Source organism: Mastigoproctus giganteus, chromosome 9 (genome assembly GCF_048544385.1).
Source record: "Mastigoproctus giganteus isolate SK-2022 chromosome 9, ASM4854438v1, whole genome shotgun sequence".
Classification (NCBI taxonomy): Eukaryota; Metazoa; Arthropoda; class Arachnida; order Uropygi; family Thelyphonidae; genus Mastigoproctus; species Mastigoproctus giganteus.
In genome coordinates this window covers 71,930,311-71,953,567 of record NC_143583.1, presented here as the reverse complement: position 1 = coordinate 71,953,567, position 23,257 = coordinate 71,930,311, and the positions used below count along the sequence as shown (strand labels likewise).

The 23,257-nt window shown below is 36.3% G+C and overlaps 1 protein-coding gene across 2 annotated transcripts in view; it reads left to right on the top strand.

Moving 5' to 3' along the window:
* Nucleotides 1–780: 780 nt before the first annotated feature.
* Prosalpha6 (Proteasome alpha6 subunit) overlaps nt 781–23,257 on the top strand; it is a 52,293-nt gene continuing 29,816 nt past the window's right edge. The window contains exons 1-3 of one of the 2 annotated variants that reach the window (XM_090381839.1): nt 781–895; nt 8,739–8,885; nt 22,765–22,868. In XM_090381839.1, the coding sequence (XP_090237965.1) occupies nt 893–895; nt 8,739–8,885; nt 22,765–22,868 (254 nt within the window). In that variant the 5' untranslated portion in view covers nt 781–892. Of the gene's footprint in view, nt 896–7,494; nt 7,516–8,738; nt 8,886–22,764; nt 22,869–23,257 lie in introns of those variants that run through there. The other variant, XM_090381840.1, reaches the window with a different exon arrangement.

Genomic DNA, 23,257 nt, shown 5'->3' with positions numbered 1-23,257 from the left:
TAACCGTATATCCAGAAGGTGATTAACCCCCCCCCCCCCCCAGGGCTCACATCTGGTGAGTATGGGCTTGGTACACCCAGGGTCCTGAGTTGGATATCATCATTCTTCTCTTTCTTGGTGATTCCCTTCTATTTCTGACGTTCCCCCTCTCTCTCAGGGGTAACTCAGAATTTTTTTTTTTTTTTTTTTTTTTTGGCTGGTGCAGCAAAAGCCTCAGGCTTCCTTGCACCATATGGCTAATAATAATAATAATAATAATAATAATAATAATAATAACTCTATGCGAGATCATTGCAAGGCTGTAATTGCAGCTCGAGGAGGAACAACAAAATATTGAGGACTTATTTTGCTGATTTGCAGTACATGATACTATTACATTAACTTGTCATTTCAGTTTGTACACGTAAATGCAATAAAATGTATGTTTGGTTGTGACGATTGCCACTTTCATGATTTCTCATATTTCCATTAATTACGCATTTTACCCTTTCGGAAGATATTTATGGCAATTAGGTATATCAGGTGGAGTCTTTTTATTGGATTTCATTCGCGGAGATATATATGTCCCATCTAACATATACATTTTGAACATTTCTGCAACCCACAATGCAGCTCAAAACACATCATGTCCAAAATTCACAAATGATGCAGTTTTTTTGTCCGCTACTGTAGATTTAAGAATGACGTGACAACATAAAATGATCTTCAAGTGGATATATCGCTGCATTAACCCTTAAAAATAGTGGCGCTTTGGGCTATATTTTTAGTGTTTGAGTGAATCACTATGACAGTGCGCTATTCGAAGTGTTAGAGGAGTAGAACTTGGGTTGTGTGGGTCTTGAGTTGATATTTTTGGTAAACTATTGTGGAGTGTATATATAAATATTTAAAAATGGTAAGCGTGAATATATAAATTATTTAAAAATGGTACTAATCACCTGCACCGCAGGAAGCTGTTTCCCTCATGGTTACTTGCTGTTAGACAATTTTATTTCATTTCCATGCATCTGCCGTTTCCAAGATTTGGCTAATGGAAAGCCAAAGGTTAATTCATTTCTATGTTGTAACAGCATTAAGGTAGCTCGTGAATTTAACTAAAGTAATGCGAAATAAAATACTAGGGAGTATCATTTTTGTGCATAATATGAATTTTAAGAACGGAAATTTTTTCTGTAGATTTATTTAGATTTATAAACGTTACTTGCATACAGAAATATGAGTATTATCAGTAATTCGCTTCAGTACCAGAAATGTGAGTATTTTAAAACCAGCAATTTTTTTTTTTTTTTTTTTTTCTGTGCTTAAGTGTATAAAGAAACTTCCACTTGAGTGTTACTATAAAGCCTTTACTGCTGAGGTGGCAATTTTGTACAAGCATTAAAAAATGACCTAAGTGCCAAGGTGAACTATAACCAGTGTGAACGTTGAGGCTTTTCAAACAGGCATCTTTCAGATATCAATTGTCCTGCTTTTCAAGTTAACATAAAATAAGTGCATGTGGACCAAGTGCTTACAGCAATTTTGTCAGGTCACTCTTAGGTTAGTCATTGTGGGTGTGCTTATTCTAAAGCTTTCTCTCATTCAAAGAGTTTCACTCTTTGGAAACCACAGCAACTGCACCCAATGTTACATGTAACTACTGTCAGTAAGCTGTGTCACAAGGTGTTACACATAAAGGGTTTTATTACTTATTATGCATCCAAATTAAAAATGCAAAACAATTAGCATCATACTCAAAATGATTATGATGTAGAGTATCACTACTACTACACAATGTCCTTGTGTAGAGTAGTGATAGTCAACATTACATGTATTGTTTGTGTAGGTACAGTATTGGAGTATCAAATAAAGGAAAAAAATGGCTTTATCAGACACTGTAACTGAAAAACAAATGAACTTTATAAAAAAAGTTTTTTTTTTTTTTTTTAAATTATTATTATTATGTTGTACACCAAAAAATCATATTTCATTCTATTAAAGTTGGTGTTTTCCTTATAAGAGAGAAGCCAATTTTGGTGTTCTCCTTGGTGGCAAATGATGCAAGAAAATAAGCTTATACAGCATCAGCCAAAAAAAAAAAAAAAAAGGAAGCTTATTTCAATAGTCAGCCACCCATTTCTTTTGGCTGAAGGCAAACTTCCTCATATCTATTCTGCATCAATCCTTCCTCACTTTGAATTTATATCTCCTTGTGTACATAGTCTGAGCAAGAGGAAGAATCGCATTAGCATTGAGTTTGCTGAAGCCATTTAATGTCTTAAACACCTCAAGCAGATCCTCATGGGTGCCATCTCCAGATGCTACAATTTGCAGCATTGAAGCCTTGGTAAGAGGACCCCGCTTTGCTCCCCTCACCAGTCTCGGTTTACTTCTCTGTTACCTGTTCCAGCAGCTCTACATCCTTCCTAAAATGAACCTCCATTACTATATGTGATACTGAAAATGTGGCCTAACCATTTCTGTATACAATGGGATAATCACCTCTTTATCCCTGCTAGCAGAACTCCTGTATATCATTGACAAAACCCAACGAGCTGGCCTGTCAACCTGTCTGCACTTCTCAGAGAACTTCATATTAGACTGCACAGTTATCCACAGGTCCTTTTCATTTTTTACTAACCTGAGTGTAGTACTACACAGTTGGTATCTTACTCTGGGATTACTGCTACCCATATTACTGCTAACCTTTCATTTGTCAATGTCAAACTGTAAAGTATGCATATGGTTAGCAGTAATCCCAGGATAACATACCAACTGTTTTAAATGTGATGGCTCTAGGCAAGTGACAAGACCCAGGGCTTGTGGTTCTTCATTTATCTCATAGGGGCTATTCTCAAATTATGTAATGCTGTTTTCTTATTTTTTCAGTCCTTTCCCCCCCTTACCATATTAATACAGCTGACAAAGTGACAACACTTAAAATAAATTGCAATGTGATTCTCATTATTCCTCCTTATTCATCTTTCACCAAAAGTTGTGAATTTAAGAGACCATTCACAGATCATGTAGCATGGGTGGGGAAATGAAGAAGGCAAGCATGTCTCAACAGTTGTATTTCGATTCATCTCCAAAACGTCTAGGGAAGTTTACAGCTTTAGTGCACTTTTTTTTTTTTTGCAATGAATATACAGTAACAGTACTAGCGCTATAGTTAACAACATAGAGAAGTATGTTACTGTGTGGTTCAGTTGCACAACGAGTATTGCCACAGTAGTAATATAAATTGTGGTAAGATTAGGGTGACCAGAAGTTATCTCATCCCTGGAGCCACCACGTGTTTGGTACTTGCAGCTGCTAGGCTGAAACACTCGGCAACTTGACCTAATTTATATGATTTGAGTTCATTGCGGGTCATAAGTAATTGGGGACCAAATTGATATGGAAAATAGTAGGTCGTCCACTACTCTTCTGTAGGAGTCGACCACTCTCGTTTCGATTTCAGAGTGCAGCGTTTTTATTTACCCGCTAAGCAGTTATTTTTATTCCAATCTCATTATTTTTGTATCAGTTTCGATTCTAGAGCCCAACATTCCTGGTGCCTCCGTAGCCAGGTGGGAAGGAGCAGCAGTGCATAGCACACGCGTCTTGATTAGACAGGGGTTCGAGCCTGTCACCACCAAATACGGAGGATGCGGAAAGATCAGGGAATGACCACCGCATATCCCGGAGCAATATGGCCTTAGTTGCTAATGCTCCTAAAAACCAAATAACAAACAAACAACAAACCAACATTCCTGTTCCTTGTGCAATCACCTAACGGGATTCCTTTGCAATGCGACTTGTTGCCAAGTCCCATTTTTTTTTTAATTAGTGCACGTGATTTTAGTGCCAAGAGTGATACACAGGTTTTTAGAATGTATTATTAATTATACAGATTATGAACTAAATAGAAGCATGGGGTGATAGTTAGGTGAGTAAGCTATCTTGGTCTTCTGAATGTTGAGTAGGGGTCCATACTACCATGAGTTAATGAAAACAAAAATTGGAGGTGAAAGAGAGGTGCTTTGTCTTAGGGCCCATGCTGGCTTTTGACAGCATAGCGTAATATTTCATAATACATGGGGTCCCCAGTATCATTATCCAAGTCCCTGCAGTTATGAGGATTAGAAAATTAAAGAATTAAAAGAAGTCCTTGAAAAAAATTGATCGAACACTTGAATATTTTTCTGAGAACCCTATTCATGATCTTGCAGCAAAAGTTAAGCATGAAGTTGACTTTATTTAAAAAAAAAGGCAAAAAAAAAAAGAAAGAAAGAAAGAAAGAAAAAAAAACAACTCTAGATTCATTCTTTATTCATAAAACTGAAAAATAGTGCAACTTCAATGAACTCTACTTAACTTTAATTGTTTAACATATAATAAATATGTAATAAAATAATTGTCATTTTTCAGTTCCATAAATACATTTTTTAATATGTACAAGTACGTAATACACATTATGAAAATTTGGTCCGTTTTAAGTGGAATTTTCTAGAACCAATTATTCTCGGATATCAGGACCCCCCCCCCCCGTGCTATTATTATTATTATAGATAATTTCTTTATAATGCGTTAAATACTGTTTCTTCATTGCTGTTATTATTGTACAGAGTAGTGAAAATTTAAGCACTTCAATCTATAGGTTGAAATCTGTGTGTAATTTCTAGAAGAAATGCAGATAATTCTCAATGTTTTGTGGTACCACTTATATGATTTCTTCAGTGACAAAATTGTAATAAGGAAGTGTAATAAGGACAGCAATAGGTGGTAGATGACTCATCAACCAGTGCAATACCACCACTTTGCTTATTGGAGGCTTGTTGGAAGTGGTGAAACCCATGTTTATTTTCTAGATCAAAGTTTCTGGCACCCCCCCCCCCCCCATAAAAAATTAGTACTGGCATATGATGCAAGAAAGCGAGCTTATATAAGCCAAAAAAAAACCACTTCCCATTTCACCTATCTTGCACTTATGCACTTGCCCTCTGATTGCTTGTCTAGTTCTTCCTTGAATTTATTTAAGCTATCAACTTCCACAACAGATGGAAGTTTGTTCCAGCAACAAACCACTTGCTGGCTAAAGGCAAACTTCTGCACATCTATTCTGCAACAGTCCTTCCTCAATCTGCAGATAAAGGAACCACTACGTGACAGTGATCACAGTGTACTGATGTGGAATTTACTTAAAGATGCAACTATCATCAAGGGTAGAGGGAAGGGTTTTTGTTACGTAAAGGTGACTACAGTGGTCTCAGACAGTTTTTAAATTCTATACAGTGGGATCAACTGATGATGTTACCAACTCTGAATTCTAAATGAGAAGCTTTCAGGGACTTAATCTTGGAGGTTACTAGGCTTTTCATACCAACTAAGAAATACTGTTCAGAGTTTAGGCCAAAATGGATGTTGGATGAATTAATGAGGCTTGTGGCAGAGAAGAAAAATGCATAGGATTCATACAAATTATCAGGCGACAGAAACCTATTGCAGATATAAGCTAGTCTGTAATCAAGTCAAAGGACGTTAGGCAGGCGAAGGCAGATTACGAGGAGTCTTTGGCAAAGGACACAAAGAAAAACAGCAAAGATTTCTTTATTTATGTAAACTCTAGAAGGAAGGGGATGAATCAGATTGGTCCATTTAACATAGATGGTTCGACTACTGATGATCCTGCTCAAGTAGCTGATAAACAGAATGAGTATTTTAATCTACATTCACGCATGAGGAGTTATTGAAGGAGGGCAATGCCAGAAGTTTATCAAACTCTAACTGGGAGCAAAGTGGAGGAGAAATTGTTGAAGTTAAACATAAAAAAGGCACCTGGAGCAGATGGAATCTATCCAGTTATAATGAAAGAGGCAGCAAGGGAAGTAAGCAAACCCTTAGCCATAATTATGAGAGCATCCTTAAAGTTGGAGGTCACCATGGACTGGAGATGTGCAAATGTATTTCCAATTCACAAAGGGGGTTCAAAAGGTGACACAAATAATTATACACCTGTTAGTTTAACTTCTGTTCCGGGTAAAATAATGGAGTCACTGGTTAAAGTGGCGATACAGGATCACCTAGACAAGACAGCAGTAATAGCTCAGACACAGCATGGGTTTTGTTAAGAAGTCTTGTCTGACCAATTTGATTGGATACTGTGATGTGGTCACAAAGGAACTGGATGCAAAAAATAATTCTGATATCATATACTTGGCTTTCAGGAAAGATTTTGATACTTTTTTTTTTTTTTTTTTAATGTAAACCCCAAACACGAGAGGTATTAGAACCTATAGTACTTAGTACCGTGCTTGGGTTGGAGGTTGAGAAGACGAAAGAAGATATTTGTTGACATTGGACTTGAACTTCTGTAGACTGTAATTTTCAGAAAATACGTATGAAGGAAGGTTGTTCCAGAAAACGGCAGTTGAATGAATAAACGAGGAAGATGAAAAGTTGGTTCTGTGAGTTTGGAGTTGGACAGTAAATGGATGTTGGCTGGTGGCGGCACATGTTCGGACTGTTTTGAAAGTTGTTTTTAAGGAAAGTTTATTAATGTAAATTTAGCAGAATCAATTGAATTATATCAAAAACAAGATTGATATTATCAAAATTAAAATGATTTAAAATTAATTTATTTTTATATTATTTGTTTAAAACTTTAAAACTCAGGATAACATACTTCTCTCAATGTATGTAATCCTGTGTGTTAGTGTTTAATAAAAATTTCTCATGTAAATGCATTTTATTATATTCCAGTAAGCAATGGATGTAAGATACAAATGGTTGGAGCATTAGATACATTATGTAATAATGGGCAAAAGGTTCTATGATTAGAAGGGTTGAAAAAAAAAAAAAAAAAAAAAAAGGGAAAATTACTTTACATAATATACCACTACTGGAGGTTTATCTTATAAGAATTTTGAGCAGAACAGTCGTATGTTTGTGGGTGCTCTTTCTCTCGAAGTAACAGCTAAACATCAATATTTTCAAAACTACTGATATTGATAAAATTAATAATGAACATCTCACTTATGTGGGGGGTCCTAAATAATTAAAGTAAAATTCTTTACAGTTATACAGAAAAGATACCTGCCAAATGGGAAAGAGTATCACAGTTCCAATTCTGATAAAAGGATATAAAAATAAGCCAGAAAATTATATAGGAATATATTTATTATGTACCATATTGAAGTTATACACGAAAATAATATCAAAATATCTTGTGAATAATTTTGAATTGGTGTGCCTCAAAGTCTTAAGAAATACACATTCACATTCTGAAAAATTAATAGTTTGGTGTCATATCAGCAATTTAAATAGTTGTTTCACATTTCTTTGTGGACACCAGCACTGATGAGATCATAACCATTACTTCTGGTTGCTGTATTGAAATGTTCCAAACATTTTTAGAACCAGAATTACACTAACTGAATGTTGAGAAGTATTCTACTGGGTTTTAACAGGATTTTTTGGGGGGGGCTATGGATAGTAGCTCCCCCCCCCCCCAATAAGGATTTTGGACTAAAGATGAATATGGCTAAAACAAAAGTAATGAATGACAAGTATGCCACAGAAAGGGAAATAATGATTGAAGGAGCAATAATTGAAAAGGTGGAGTCATATACTTATCTGGAACAAGTTATTAGCTGTAATAATGATAAATGGCTGGAAGTCAAGAGAAGAATAAATTTTGGATGGATAGCATTCAGGAAATATAGTCACATACTGAAGAGCAATATCCCAGTTTGTCTGAAACGTAAAATAATGAACCAATGTATACTCCCCACCATGACTTATGGAAGTGAAACTTGGGCACTCACTAAAAGAGTGGAAGAGAAGCTGAGAACTACACAGCGAAGAATGGAACGAATTATATTGGGAATCAGACTGTTAGGTAAGAAGAGAAACACGTGGATTAGGCAGCAAACTCAAGTAAAGGACATTCTTATCAAAACTAAAGAATTAAAATGGTCCTGGGCAGGACACATAGCTCGAAGACATGATGGCAGATGGACTAAGAAAATAACAGAATGGTACCCAAGACGAGCTAAGAGAAAACCTGGAGAAGACAAAGGCGGAGATGGATGGATGAAATTCGTGAGTTTGGGGTATTAAATGTGCTCAAAACAGAAGGAACTGGAAAGCTGCTGGAGAGGCCTTCATCCTGCAGTGGATTTAAAATGGCTGATGATGATGACTATCCATGTTACAAAGTGTAGACTCTTAAGTGTGACAGTGTAAACTTTTCACACAGTGTGTCTCCTCAAAAAGTGACCTCCTACACTAGCAGTATTTATTTCCTGGTGGGAATGCCAAATTTGTCTTCACCAGATTATTACTTATTGGAAAAACCTGAAAAACAGTTTTTATAACATTCCTGCAAGACTTTTCTCATTTGAATTACATTTAGACATAAATCAGCTTATTCAATTAGTCATTAATAATGGGATTGTTGCATCCAGTTATTAATGACTTTTACAGAAGATTGACATAATGTGAATGAGAAAATTATGTGTATTATTTTTTCATATATAGACTTTGCCACAAAAAAAAAAAAAATCATTAATAAAAAAAAAAGAAAGTTTGCCACAAATGCCACCCAGTATTTCTGAAAGAGATGTTTTAGTGGACAGTGAAGCATGCAGTACATGCAGAATTAAAATGTTCATACAGAATAGTTACTTGATTTGTTTTAGTGTTCTGTGCTCTTTTTTTCCAATTTTATAATACTTTTAATCTTATCGTCGTTATTTTTATTAATTATTTTTTAGTTTCGTAACCAGTATGATAATGATGTGACTGTTTGGAGTCCACAAGGAAGGCTACATCAAGTAGAGTATGCAATGGAGGCTGTAAAACAAGGATCAGCTACAGTAGGATTAAAAAATAAAACTCATGCTGTTCTAGTAGCTCTTAAGGTATTTAATTAATAAAATCCTAAGAAGCCTTTAATATGTAATTTCTTGAATTTCGTTAGTATCATTTTTATTAAAAAAAAAAAAAAAAATGTACAGAGTACAACAGATATCAAGTGCTGTGGTTGCCTGAAATAATCAAATTAGCATCTGGTATTTTCTTCAGTGTTCTAAGGTTTTTCTGCATTCATGCATTCTTTCATGTGTAAGAACACATGAAAGAATGCATGAATATGAAAAGTGTGTGATGAACTGCCGACCATTATGGCAGCACTTGTCATATTACTAATCTTTCTGGTGGTATTGTCAAGTATCATGAAAGACAAGAGGACTGTAACCAATAATATTTGACATTTCTTTATGATAATGTGCAAATGAAACAGTTATCTAAAGAAATATCTGCTTTTGTTATCTAGCACATCTAGCAAATAATATTGAGTTGTAATTGATTTTTTTGTGTGTTTGTTTTTCTATGGCATAAAATTCTATATTATTTAATTCAAATGTATATTCAAAACTAAATGCTAATATTGCAAATGTCTTAAAATCTTTTATCTGTTAGATTGATGTTAGTGTGAGCCATAGTATTCCCTTGGAATACCAAAACTCATACTAACATTTTAACTTTTGATCTGCATCATTGACGGAGTTTTAGAATTGTGGAAGTATGGCCATTAAAATATCAGATTCACAAGTATACTCTGATTATTGTTGCTTTATGTGCCTTTCTTGTGTAAAATATATTCATTGTTCTGTACAATCACAAGAAATTTGCTGAAGTAGCATGTAAATTAAACACCTTTTCTCTGGACTTGCGTATTCCCTCAAGTGGTATTAAATCCATATTGAAAGCCACTGTTTCAAATTATTAACCCCCCTAGCTGAAAGCTAGAATTTTTTCAAATAAGGAGTTTGCTCAGTTTAAGTTTTCTTAAGTTTAATCACCATGCCAACCTGTAGAGTGATGCGAGCCACTTGATTAATATTGGAAAACAGGATGCTATGACAAGTTCCCATGATTTTGTACAATTTGAATTTGTAGGAATAAATTACTGAAGCTGCCCTATCATCATAGCACTTAGTAGTGGATAGGATCATAGAGTATCAGAGTTTTTTTTTTTAGTAATGATTTGTTTTTTCTTTACTTTTTTTTTTTTTTTTTTGGCAATTAAAGTGCAGCCATTATCAACTCACTGCAGGATGGAAGCCTCCTCAACAATTAATGCTGAGGGAAATGGACCATAATCTGCCACGCTGGTCCAGTGCGGGTTGGCAGATCGACCGTATTCAGCAGTCAGGGGCTTGAACCCCGGTCTACTCAAAGAGCGTGTGCTACTGCACTCCCGCTTCTGACCACTCGGCTACGGAGGCCCAATTGCCAAAACTGGGTATAAGTTTGTACCCTGGTTATATATTTTAAAAATAACATTAGAGGACATTTGTTTTATAAATCAGACTGTGGTAAGATATGCTATTTTTAATTATTGTGCATATTTCATATCATTTTTTTTTTTTTTTTTTTTTTTTTTTTTTTTCATCCTGTATCTACACACAGTAATTATTATTGTTATACTACCTTTTATGTTAATCTCTGTAATATGGCAAATTTTCTATGATGGGAAGATGTCTTGATTTCTTCAGAGGAGGTGTGCCTGCCATCACATTGACTTTTCAAGGGACAAGATCTTTGATCTTCTCTCTTGGAAATCTTATAAAGGAAATTTAAGAAGAGCAATTTCTTCAGAATCATATAAAGCTGCTGTCATTCCTTTTCTTTCAGAAGTATTGACACAAAATTCCTTATAGGAAATAAAGCTGTACTTTGCAATTTGGTCTCTACTCTGTGTCAATGAGATATTCATATTTCATCCATTGTAATAAGATGTATAAAGTCTTAAAGGGGGCGCCTCCGTAGCCAGGTGGGAAGGAGCAGCAGTGCGTAGCACACGCTTCTTGATTAGACCGGGGTTCGAGCCCGTCACCACCAAATACGGAGGATGCGGAAAGGTCATTCAGGGAATGACCACCGCATATCCCGGAGCAATATGACCTTAGTTGCTAATGCTCCTAAAAACCAAATAACAAACAAACAGCCACATCACTTCCCGTATTTTTGCCAACCGGGCTAGCCGAGTGGGTAAAGTACCTTCCCGGCAACCCAAAGGTCGCGGGTTCGATTCCCGCCTCGGGCTTGGATCAAAGTACAGCAAAAACCTTGGGAGGTGCAATATGGCCACAGAAGCCGATGCGCCAACAACTACCAAATCAAAAATCAAGTCTTAAGGATTTTTTATTTTTGAAATGACCCCAAATATGATTTCTGTAATCAAATTTGATTTTATTAACATCCTTGAAATCATAATTTGCTAAGCAATTCTAATAAGAACCATATTGATGACACATATTCAGTGTCTTAACCCAGTATCTTATTCTCTCAGTATTCAAAATAGGCGTCTCTGTAGCCAGGTGGGAAGGAGCAGCAGTGCATAGCACACGCTTCTTGATTAGACCGGGATTCGAGCCCGTCACCACCAAATACGGAGGATGCAGAAAGGTCAAGGGAATGACCCCCGCATATTCCCGGAGCAATATGGCCTTAGTTGCTAATGCTCCTAAAAACCAAATAACAAACAAACAGTATTCAAAATATGAAGTTTTTGTACCACTCTCTTATTATTATACTAACAATTTTTGCAAATTTTTTCTTTCCCAGTCTGTCAGCCCATGAAAACAGAGAACCTCCCTCCCAAGATCACAGAAGACAAGAAGGCATGCTGGAAGAAACTTATTGGAAAATTACTGAGGGCATAGAGATCAATTTAATCAGAGCGGTTACTTGGGATCATTAATTAATGGAAAATGACAGATATCACAAAACTATCTTAAGAGGCCTGATTCATTGGTGTCAATAAGAAATATAGGGTTGGTGCTTTGCATAACCTTGGAAATGTCTCACTCTGGCCTCAAAGATGCCGCCCTTAGCACAGTCATTGTACTTTTCAGCTTGTCTTTGTACAGTTTCTTATGCAGAAAGTATGTTCAGAAATCTTTTAAGGGTTGCTTTGATACTAATGCCTCCATTTTTTTTTTTCTTGTATACTACTGCAGATATGTCAGTTGAAACAGTATGTTACATACTTAAAATCTTTTTAAGTATTTACATTTATTTTTCCACATATTCACTGCCACTCTATACATTTTTCTCTACTGCTGAACCAGAGCCTGCATTCCCCCTCCCCTTTATAAAAGTTGCTGCTAGCTTTGAAGGGCCACTATTTGACAGCTACAATGAAAACATTGTCATTGGTGAAGTGTTCCTTACAAAGGCCATCCTTCATAGGGCCAAACAAATGAAATGTGTGTGTTGCAACGTCAGGGCTATATGGGGAATGTGGCAGAACATTCCACCCAAGTTCTCCATCTCAGGATGCTGGTTTGAGGTCTGTCGTGCCGAAGGTGAACATTTAGTTTCTTCTCTGGCCTCACTCATGAATTCATGTCATTTACTTCTTCAGTGAATGACATGAATTCAGCTGAATAGTAGGCAGAATTGATTGTGTACCCATCCAGGAAATCTGCAAGGATAACTTCTCTCCTGCTCTTTTTTTGCTGATGCTATATAAGCTTAGTTTCTTGCATTATTTGCTACTATTATTTATACTAATTATTCATCTGCAAAAATTAAGTAGACTAATACAAATTCTGCACAATACATAAGCCATTTCTCTTAAAAAGGTGACAAAAAATATGTCAAAGTTATATATCTGTATGCTTAATAAATTATAGATACCAAAGAATTAGTCACTTTTGATATTTAGGGTATATAACAGCTTGAATAATATATCTGCTATGCTTGTTTGCCTACCTATTAGAGAAATTAGATTAGCAAACCTGTTTCCTTCATTTAAAGTATGCCAGCTGTGACTGAAGAAGGAAGGATTTTCAGTATGAAATATGGAGCACTGTAAAGATGTTAATGAGTGCAAAATAGTGATAGCATTTGCCACGTCTAAAGGATAACCTGTTAAAGATGTACTGAATTTCTTTTGTTTCAGAAAGAACAGTAATAAGAGTTTTTAGGTAATTGATTGAAATCAATCAAAATTCAGTAGCAGAAGAATAAATCCAACATTTACTTATACAGTTGATTCCGGTTATTTGGGACACATTGGGACTAGTGCATTTTGGCCCGATTAAGCGGCTGCCCCAGTTATCTGAAGTTTCACATAAATAGTTAAAAGTACAATGAACCCCTGCTTTACAATTGGTTCGCTGTACAATCAAATCGCATTACGATGGACTCACCATAGTAATGTACTGTTCACTGTACGATGTGTAATAAGCGTCGGTCATTGTGATCATGTTTGTGAATTGAATTTTAATTCTATTAAACAGCGATTCTAATTAGCGAAAATAGGAGGAATATTATCCACAGGCTATAAAAGTAAAGATATATATTAAGCACAAATTTCAACCTTTATTATCTTACCAATTAAAAAAAATGTTACGTGAAAATTGGAAGAATATACGTGATAATCGGAATAATTAATACATACTGTAATATGTACATACTAACTAGTTGACATTTCTGTTCACTGACATTTGTGGGTAGAGGTTAAAATTTAAAACAGTAAAAAGATAAGCAATCAATAACAAAGAACACGGCACACACAAATTGCAAGTAACACGATATGCGCAAGTGAGAATGGAGTAACAAGTTACGAAGCTTTAAATATAGGAATGAAGAGAAGATTATGAAAATTAATTTTTTTATATGATTGAAGATTTCGTGGAAGTGTAAACACATTTCACCATAACCCACAGAATTCCAGCTGTTGGTATTTTCGCAAATTCAATAAGATCGAGTTTACCACCCGTTTATGATAGATTGCACTAACAGAAAAGCCCAATAAACAGGTGACTGCTAATTGTTTTTATTGTTCTATGGTTATGATCTCCAGAAATCCGGCTGACCGGGCTAGCCGGGTGGGTAAAGAGCCTGCCTGGCAACCCAAAGGTCGCGGGTTCAATTCTCACCCCGGGTTTGGATCAAAGTACTGCAAAAACCTTGGGAGGTGCATTATGGCCACAGAAGCCTATGCGCCAACAACTACCAAAAAAAAAAATCCAGAAATCCGACTGATCCCCACGGTACGGTCGGAGACAATCGTAGGGTAATCTCCAGTGCTGCGGTCTCTTGCTCCCAATTAAGCGAAGTAAACCATGGCTATTTTCTCGATTGGGTTCTGTTTTTTTAAGATTTGTCCCAAATAAACGACTGCCCCGATTAACCGGTGGCCCAAATAATCAGAATCCACTGTATTCACAGAAAAGTAGCCAAAAATTTGATATATAACTAAGTTTGAAAATCAGTGGTGTTTTAGAATTTTACCTAGTTATCTAAAATTCCATGTTCACCACTGATTTTTAAGCTTAATTGTTTTCTGTAATTTATTTATACATATCATGTGTGTGTGTTGCTTTAATCTTTGAGTGTAACTACTAATTTTTATTGTATTTCATTCCAAATTTCCTATTTTTATTTATAGATAATTGTAGTATTTTATTATTTAATTATTCCATATACAGTTGTGCCCCCGTATCCGCTGGATCAGTTACTCGCTTGTCAAATACAATGCTTCCCTTTATTTTTTACAATGTCGCGTATGGTTTGGTCACCAACATTATAATGGTTCTTTAGAGATTTAATGGATGCACCATTTTCAAACTTTTGAATAATTTCAAGTTTTTGTTTAATTGAAAGCACAACTCTTGCGTTTGCCCATCATTTTCGCAATTTCTAAACAAAAAAAAAAAATTCCAACATCCCTGACAAATAATGAAACAAAATTTGTCCTTTTGTGGTGCAATGGAACATAACAATTGACGTGACACACTAAATCAAACTAAACATTTGGTTGGTCTCGTTTTTGTTTTGAGCGGGGGTTGCAAGATAATAGGTACACTAATCTCACAGTGACTACTTATAATGCCGGTTTTTGTTACTTATTTACGACTTGCAAAATATCTGTTTATACCGCTTCTAGTTATTACTTGAATTTTATGATTTCTGGTTGTTTTTTTTTTTTTTTTTTTAATTGGAGTCTTGAAGTGTCCCGGTTAATCCAGTCCCAGTAAAGCGAGAGTCTGCTATACTTGATTATTACCATATGTACTGTTGGTAATGGCTTACTGTGTTCTTATTTTATCAATTAAACTTTATTATACATATGTATTTTATGTACAAGAAAATCACGTTATATATGGGGTCAGCAGGTAGTAGTAGTAGTGGCATGTGATGCAAGAAAGCAAGTGTATCAGCTTATGCAGCATCAGCCAAAAAAAAAAAAAAAAAAAATCACACCATTCCCTCCAAATGCCTGTCCAGTTCCTCCTTAAATTTATTTAACCTATCAACTTCCACAACAACAGATGGAAGTTTGTTCCAGCAATTAACCACCCGCTGGCTAAAGGCACATTTCTGCACATCTATTCTACATCTGTCTTTTCTTAATTTGAATTTATGCCCCCTTAGGTTCGTAATCTGAACAAGTGGTGGCGCCTCCGTAGCCAGGTGGGAAGGAGTAGCAGTGCGTAGCACAGGGTTCGAGCCCGTCACCACCAAATACAGAGGATGCGGAAAGGTCAAGGGAATACCACCACATATTCCCGGAGCAATATGGCCTTAGTTGCTAATGCTCCTTAAAAAAAAAAAAAAAAAAAAAAAAAAAAAAAAAACAACCAAAAAAAAAACCTGAACAAGTGGAAAGATCCCATCAGAATTCGCGTGCTCAACCATTCAAGGCCTTATACACCTCAGTCAGATCACCGCATAGGTGCCTAGTATCCAGCCACTGCAATTTGCAGAACTTAAGCCTCTCTTGGTAAGAGGATCCCTTCATTCCCCTCACCAATCTTGTTGCCCTTCTCTGTACACGCTCAAGCAAATCTACATCGTTCCTAAAATGAGGCCTCCAGGCCTGTACGCAGTACTCAAGGCACAGCCTGACCATTGCCTTATACAGAGGGACAATCACCTCCTTCTCCCTGCTAGCAAAATTCCTATACAGTGAAACTTCTCTTAACGGACACCTCTCTACAACGGACATTTTCAAATTCCCCAGCTCTCCTCTATTGGTTTTAACGTGTTTTCAGCTTCTGTCTAGCGGACATTCTCTGTAACGGATGCGGACAGGCAATCTGCACTGTTTCGTTTAGATTAGCACTTAATTTGATCTCCCGATAACGGACAGCGGGCAAGCTCACGGCCCTTTTTCTAGGAACTTTTCTTCCACGTATTGCCTCAATCGTGTGTTTATTTTCTATTTCCGATTCTCTGAATTGTATCAAGGTTTACGTCGCGGTTCTAAACCCCTTTTCAAGAATTTTAAGGCACGTGTAAAACTTCTGATGAATTCAGTGTGTGCAGGGGGGGGGGAATTTGGTCAGCCTTTCGTCTTTTGAGTTTCAGTTTTGTTCAGTGTCGTGTGAAGTGCACAATGTCTTCTCGTAAACATTTAACTTTAAAAGATAAAGTCGAACTCATTAATGCGTATGATCGGCAAAAAAAAAAAGTGTTTGCAATCTCGCTGCAAAATTGAAAATCGGGTAGACGCAGGTAAGCGACATCCTAAAGAAAAAAAATGAACTGCTCAAACAATTTTGGCAACACTGAAATGATCAGGTTCAAAAAATCATTCCCGAAAACTGTTGGACTTCAAATTGGCAATGTTACGTATGAGTGGTTTTGTCGCGCACGTGCTAAAAAAAATTTCCCATTAATTATTAGGGAAAAGGCTTTGGAGGTTGCGAAATCTATGGGAGTAAATGAGTTCCAAGCTTCTGTGGAATGGCTAGACAAGTTCAAAACTTGGCATAAAATTTCTTGGAAAACCATAAGTGGTGAAGGTGGATCTATTGATACTGGGGTTGTAACAGAGTAGACTGTCAAATTGGAAGATTTATGTTGTGATTTTGAAACTAAGGATATTTACAACTATGACGAAATAGGGTTGTTTTTTAAAGCTCTTCTTGGAAAACTAATGAGTCTAAAAAACGAAAAGTGCCAGGGCGGAAAAATTTCTAAGGAATGCTTGACTGTACTATTGTGTACAAATATGCTGGGAGACTTTGAACAACCTCTTGTTATAGGAAAACCACAAAATCCTCGTTGTTTCAAGGGCATAAAGTTGAATCTTTTGAATATTGACTGGAAGTCTAATAAAAACGTGTGGATGACACGAGATGTCATGAACGAATGGATAAGTCACTTTAACCAAAACAGAAAAATTATTCTTTTCATGGATAATGCTGCATCTCACCCGCACGTTGAATTGTCCAACATTCAAATTGTTTTTCTGCCACCAAACACAACTGCAGAGTGTCAGCCCTTGGATCAAGCGATAATAAAAAATTTTAAACTTCACTACAGAAAACGTGTTTTAAGACATCTCATTGCAAACATGAATGATGTAACGTGCGAGTGACCTTGCAAAGAAAATCAGCATCCTAGATGCGATTCAGTGGATTCCTCTTCAGTAAATGCAATTAGAAAACAAACTGTCGTGAACTGTTTTGTAAAGTCTGGCTTCTCAAATGCAAAAATTGAAGTTGTGAACAGCAATGTGGAGCAACAAGAAGAACGAGAACTTCAACATCTATTGATAATGTATACGATACTTCAGCTACAAGTGACCCTGGCTACAAAGATATAGACTCGAACCTCACTACAAGAAGATGGTGCTCTAGATATCAACGACATTATCATCGATATTGTTCAAGAAGTTCCTCATGAGGATGAAGAATATTAACGACGAACCACCGATGAAAATGGAAGAAGCGCTCATACAAATCAATCGTTTAAAAATGTTTTTCGCCGCTGAAGAAGATACTGAAGGACTTTCGATGGTTTCTTCACTCCAAACAAATGTTGAAAACAAAATTATCAGCTGGAAGGTGCAGAAGAAAATAAGTGATTACTGTATGTATTTTTCTTAAGATAAAGTCATAATATGCATAGCACAATTGTATGTATATTATTTACAAAAATATTGTGCAAACTCTGTATATAATTTAATTTTACATTAAACGTTTGACGATTTTTTTTTATCTCTTGTTTATGTAATTGTATATTATTTACAAAAATATTGTTCAAAATCTGTATATATTTTAATTTAATTTTACATTAAACGTTTAACGATTTTTCTTTCTTTCTTTTTTTTTTTATCCCTCAGACTTCTTGTTAGCGGACACTTCTCTCTAATGGACAAATTATCGTTCCCCCATGGCTGTCCGTTAAAGGGAAGTTTCAATGTATATCATTGACAAAACCCCATGACCTGCCCTGGCAGCCTGTCTGCATTGCTCAGAAAACTTCATATCTGACTGCACAATTACTCCCAGGTCTTTTTCATTTTCTACCACCTTAAGTGTACTACACTTAAGGTGGTAGAAAAATGTACCAACTGTACACAGTTGGTACATTTCTCTGGGCTTACTTCTACCCATATGCAGTACTTTGCATTTGTCAAGGTTAAACTTCAGTTGCCACTTCTTAGCCCATCTGCCCAAATTATCTAGATCCTGTTGCAGTAGCACACTGCCATTACTATCATTAAGAACCCTGCCAACCTTTGTATCTTCTGCAATCTTCGACACTAAGCCTGATATACCTTCATGAATATCATTGATAAATATACAAAACAACAGAGGACCCAACACCGAACCCTGTGGGACTCCACTAATAACATTAGTCCACAAAGAGCAGCACCCATTAATTACCACCCTCTGTCTTTTCCCACTCAACCATCCTTTTATCCATTGTAGCAACTTACCCTTAATACCATTCTGCTCCAATTTGTACAATAGTCTTCCATGCGCAACAGTGTCAAAAGCTTTCCTGAAATCCAAATACAGTAAACCCTCGCTATTCGCGGGGGTTACGTTCCTGAGAAATGTCGCGAATACCGAAAACGTGAATACTGAGTTATGGCTCTCATAGTAATAAAGGGGTTCCGTTCCAAAGTATGTAATATATAAGAAAAACTAGTCTAAAATTTTGTCTATGTATGTATTATATGTACCTTCATAATATGACTATGTACATAGACAGTACATAGTGAAATGCAAGCATATGGCATCGAAATGAAAATAAGAAACAATTTAATATTAAATGTAATATTTATTAGAAATTTCAAACAAATCTTTCAAACCAGCGCCTTTGCTAGCTAAAACACTTATCCCGCCAGTGCTATCACCAGTTTCGCTAAAGTGTTGATAAAGGAGTTTTGCTTTTTCATGAATGATGAGTGAACTTAACGGAATTTTATTTTGAGTTCGGTCTTTTATCCACAGATTTAAACCTTTTTCCATTTTTTTCTAATTTAATATCACTAGTTACAGAGCAAATTTTTGAAGCAATTAGCACGTTTTCACAGACACTACGGCGGATTTTTTCTTCCGATTTTTTGATTGACCATACTGTTGACTCATTGATTTTATAATGTTTTGCCACTGAGGACACTTTCACCATTAGAAATTTTGTCTAATAACTCGATTTTATTCGCTAATGTCATCACCTTCTTTGATCTTTTCACATTTCCCTTGTTATTCGTAGCCATATTTTTGTACGGGTTAGAAAGAACTTGTCCACAATAAAGTCACTTTCTTCTGTTAACACACTCGAAAGTCTGTTTTGCACTGAAAAATGGTAGATTTATCACTTTTGTAAGCATATCAATTTATAAATTGATAAATTTATTCAATTTATAAGCATATAAATTAAAAGCAAACGATGAAACCTTCCATGACAAGCTCATAACACATACTGAACAAGGATTAGCGAGAAACATCCACGCTCGCGATTTTGTCGCCCCTCTCCCCCCCCACCCACTGAGTGCTGTTTTGACTGGGAAAGATAATTTTAGCCACGTCCATGTTTTTTTATGGTGGAAAATATTCACGGCACTTTAAAATTCACATTTTTTTAGGTTTCATTTTATATTAAATCAGCGACCGCGAATGCAGATACTGCAAATAGCGGGTGTTTACTGTATATGATATCAAAATTATTTTTTGCATCCAGTTCCTTTGTAAACACACATCATAATATCCTATCAAATTTTTCAGACAAAACTTTTCCTTAACAAACCCATGCTGTGTCTGAATTATTGCTGCAGTCTTGTCTAGATGATCCTGCAATGCATCTTTAACCAGTGACTCCATTATTTTACCCAGAACAGAAGTTAAACTAACTGGTCTGTAATTACTCGTGTCACCCTTTTATCCCCCTTTGTGAATTGGGGATACATTTGCACATCTCCAGTCCGTGGGAACCTCCCCTGAGTCGAAGGATGCTCTCATAATTATGGCTAAGGGTTTGCCTAGTTGCTTTGCTGCCTCCTTTAATATAACTGGATTGATCCCATCCACCCCAGGTGCCTTTCTTATGTTTAACTTCAACAATTTCTCCTCCACTTTGCTCTCAGTTATTACAAAATCATTAAGTGTTCACTTATATCCGCGGTTTCAGCCATCCATGGTAGGTCTTGGAACGTATCCCCCGCGGATACGGGGAGTCTTACTGTATACTTGACTACAGCCACAAGGGATCAGAGGAGGTGCCAGCTTTATTGTAACTGCCAAGTGCAGCTAATAAACCAATGTAACAATGGACTTTGCATTTTTTTGAGGTAGTGATGGTCTGTCTTGCAATGTGGTGGTCTGTCATATCAATGTTTGCATGGCATACATTAGCAAACTTTAGTTTCGGTGTTTGGAGTCCTTTCTTTTCTATAAGTGCAGTAAACTTTGTTACAATTCCAGTCATTCTTATCCAAAAAAAGCCTTGTATTGAAATGTAAATTTCTTTCTTTTATTTATAATAAAGAATACTCTTTCTTTTAGATTAACTGAAACATTGTAATGATTCAAAGTTTCCAACATTTCTACAGTTAGTGATACCAGATATAGTACTACTGGTATGTAACTAGGGGATTGAATCTCCTTTGTGCCATCTCCTCAAATAAATGGCGCTTGTTCATTCAAAATTAGACTACAGGTCCCAAGTGTACGCATTGGCTAGAAATAGCGTACTACGGTGGCTAGACCCACCTCATCACCAAGCCATCCGTACTGCTACTGGAGTATTTAAAACATCCCCTGTCCAGAGTTTATATGTCGAAGCTGGTGAACCACCACTATTGCTCCGACAAAAGCAGTTGTTGCTAAAATATATTTTTAAACTAAAATCCCTGCCAGACAACCCACCGTAGACTTCGTTTTTGAGCCACCGTGGGAAACTCTTTATAAAACCCATCAGACTGCTAACCGTCTCTTTGGCATCTGTGTCCAAGAGCTGCTCAGAGAGCTTAATATCACTTGGTGATATTAAGCTCTCTGAGCACTTGGTGACTGGACAATGTTGCCCAGTCACCAAGGCATCTAATTCCACCCTGGCATGCTTGCTTACCATCATGTGACTTTTCCATTAAAAGTTGGGGTAAGGCCATAACTCCATCCTCTGTCTACCAACAACTCTATGCTGCCCACTGATCTGATTACTCTGATTTCTTGCCTGTGTTCAATGATGGCTCGAAGTCAGAGTTGTCTGTTGGACCTGCTTTTGTCTTTCCAGATAGTATCTATATCTGGGAAGATTCCCCACAAATGCAGCATATATACAGCTGAGTTGTATGCTATAGAGTTAGCCTTGGACCACAAAACCTGTAAGCACCAAAGATGTATGGTGTTACACTGCAGGCTTTATCGGGGGATGAGGTATAATCCTCATCCATTCGTCACCTGGATTCAGCAAACACTATATTCTCTGTTTGAGTGTTCATTCGACATCCATTTCTGCTGGATCCCAAGCCACATTGGGATCAGGGATAATGAACTGGCAGATGCTGCGGCCACCAGAATACCACAGCACTCATTGTCTGTTAGTCCCTTATATAGACTAGACTACAGGCAGCTAATACATGCTAAATTACTCTCCCAATGCCAACAATCTTGGCATGAGCCAGTCACAAGCAAACTCTATCAGATAAAGCCTGAAAGTCTAGTCTGCATAGGAACCGCAGAGAGGAAGTTGTTCTTGTTCGCCTCTGCATAGTTATCTCACACTTGCATTTCTGCTGAGGGCAGATGACTCTCCTATGTGCGAGAACTGTGGCACCATTTTAACTATTTGTCACATTTTAACCGAGTGTCCACGTTTTAGACATCAATGTGATTTATATTTTAGCACTTTTAGTCATCTGGCTGAGCCTTACACACAGATTTTATCTGACAATGACCATGTGACTGCGGTTTTTAGCTATTTAAAATCAGTAAACGTTTTTACCTGTATTTAAAATTTCCTTTTTATTGCTATTTCTTTATTGATTTATCTTTTATATTCTTTATACCTTTGTTATTATATATCTTGACATGGTGATCTAACTAATTAGGGCGCCTCCATAGCCAGGTGGGCAGGAGCAGCAGTGTGTAGCACATGCTTCTTGATTAGACTGTGGTTCGAGCCCGTGAGCCACCAAATACGGAGGATGCGGAAAAGGTCAGGGAATGACCACCGCATATCCCCAGAGCAATATGGCCTTAGTTGCTAAGCTCCTAAAAACCAAATAACAACTAATTAGGTCGCTGAAAACTTAAATTTTTTATATATGACCTGTTCTTGGCACATTATAGCCTTAGTTGCTAATGCGCCAGTAAAATCCAAACCAACCAACTGGTATGTAACTTGAATAAGATAAACATCCTGACATTTTTAAAATGATTTCGCATAATAATGTAACATTTTAAATGTAGTTTTTATTTATGATTTTTATAACTGAAGAATATTTTTGATTATAAATATAATTTTTACACATATTTTAAGAGAGCATCTTCAGAGTTATCAGCACATCAGAAGAAAATTATTCCTATTGATGATCACATTGGGGTTTCAATTGCTGGTTTAACTGCTGATGCTCGACTTTTAAGGTAAGAAAAACCAAAAAAAATTTAACATTTTCAACTTAATATTTTATTAGTTTCTCTTGAACAAACTCAAGGTTTATATTTGTTTCTTTTTTCTTTTTTTTTCTTATATATATAATTTTTTAGCTTTTTCATATGGTTCTAAAATTTTAATGAGTTTTATGGTGAACTACATAATTTTTGACAGTGCAATACATTTAGCTTAGAATGGTAGGAAAACAGCTGACCTGTATACTTTAGGATGTAGATATGATATATGATTCTAAATGTTTGGGATTTGATTCGGAGTACAAAAAAAAAAACTTTGAATGATCTTGTTAGCATTACTGAGTCTCTTGGTCTCGTTTGTATTCCTCTTGGGATTTGTTCTATTTAAAAGCATTTATGTATAT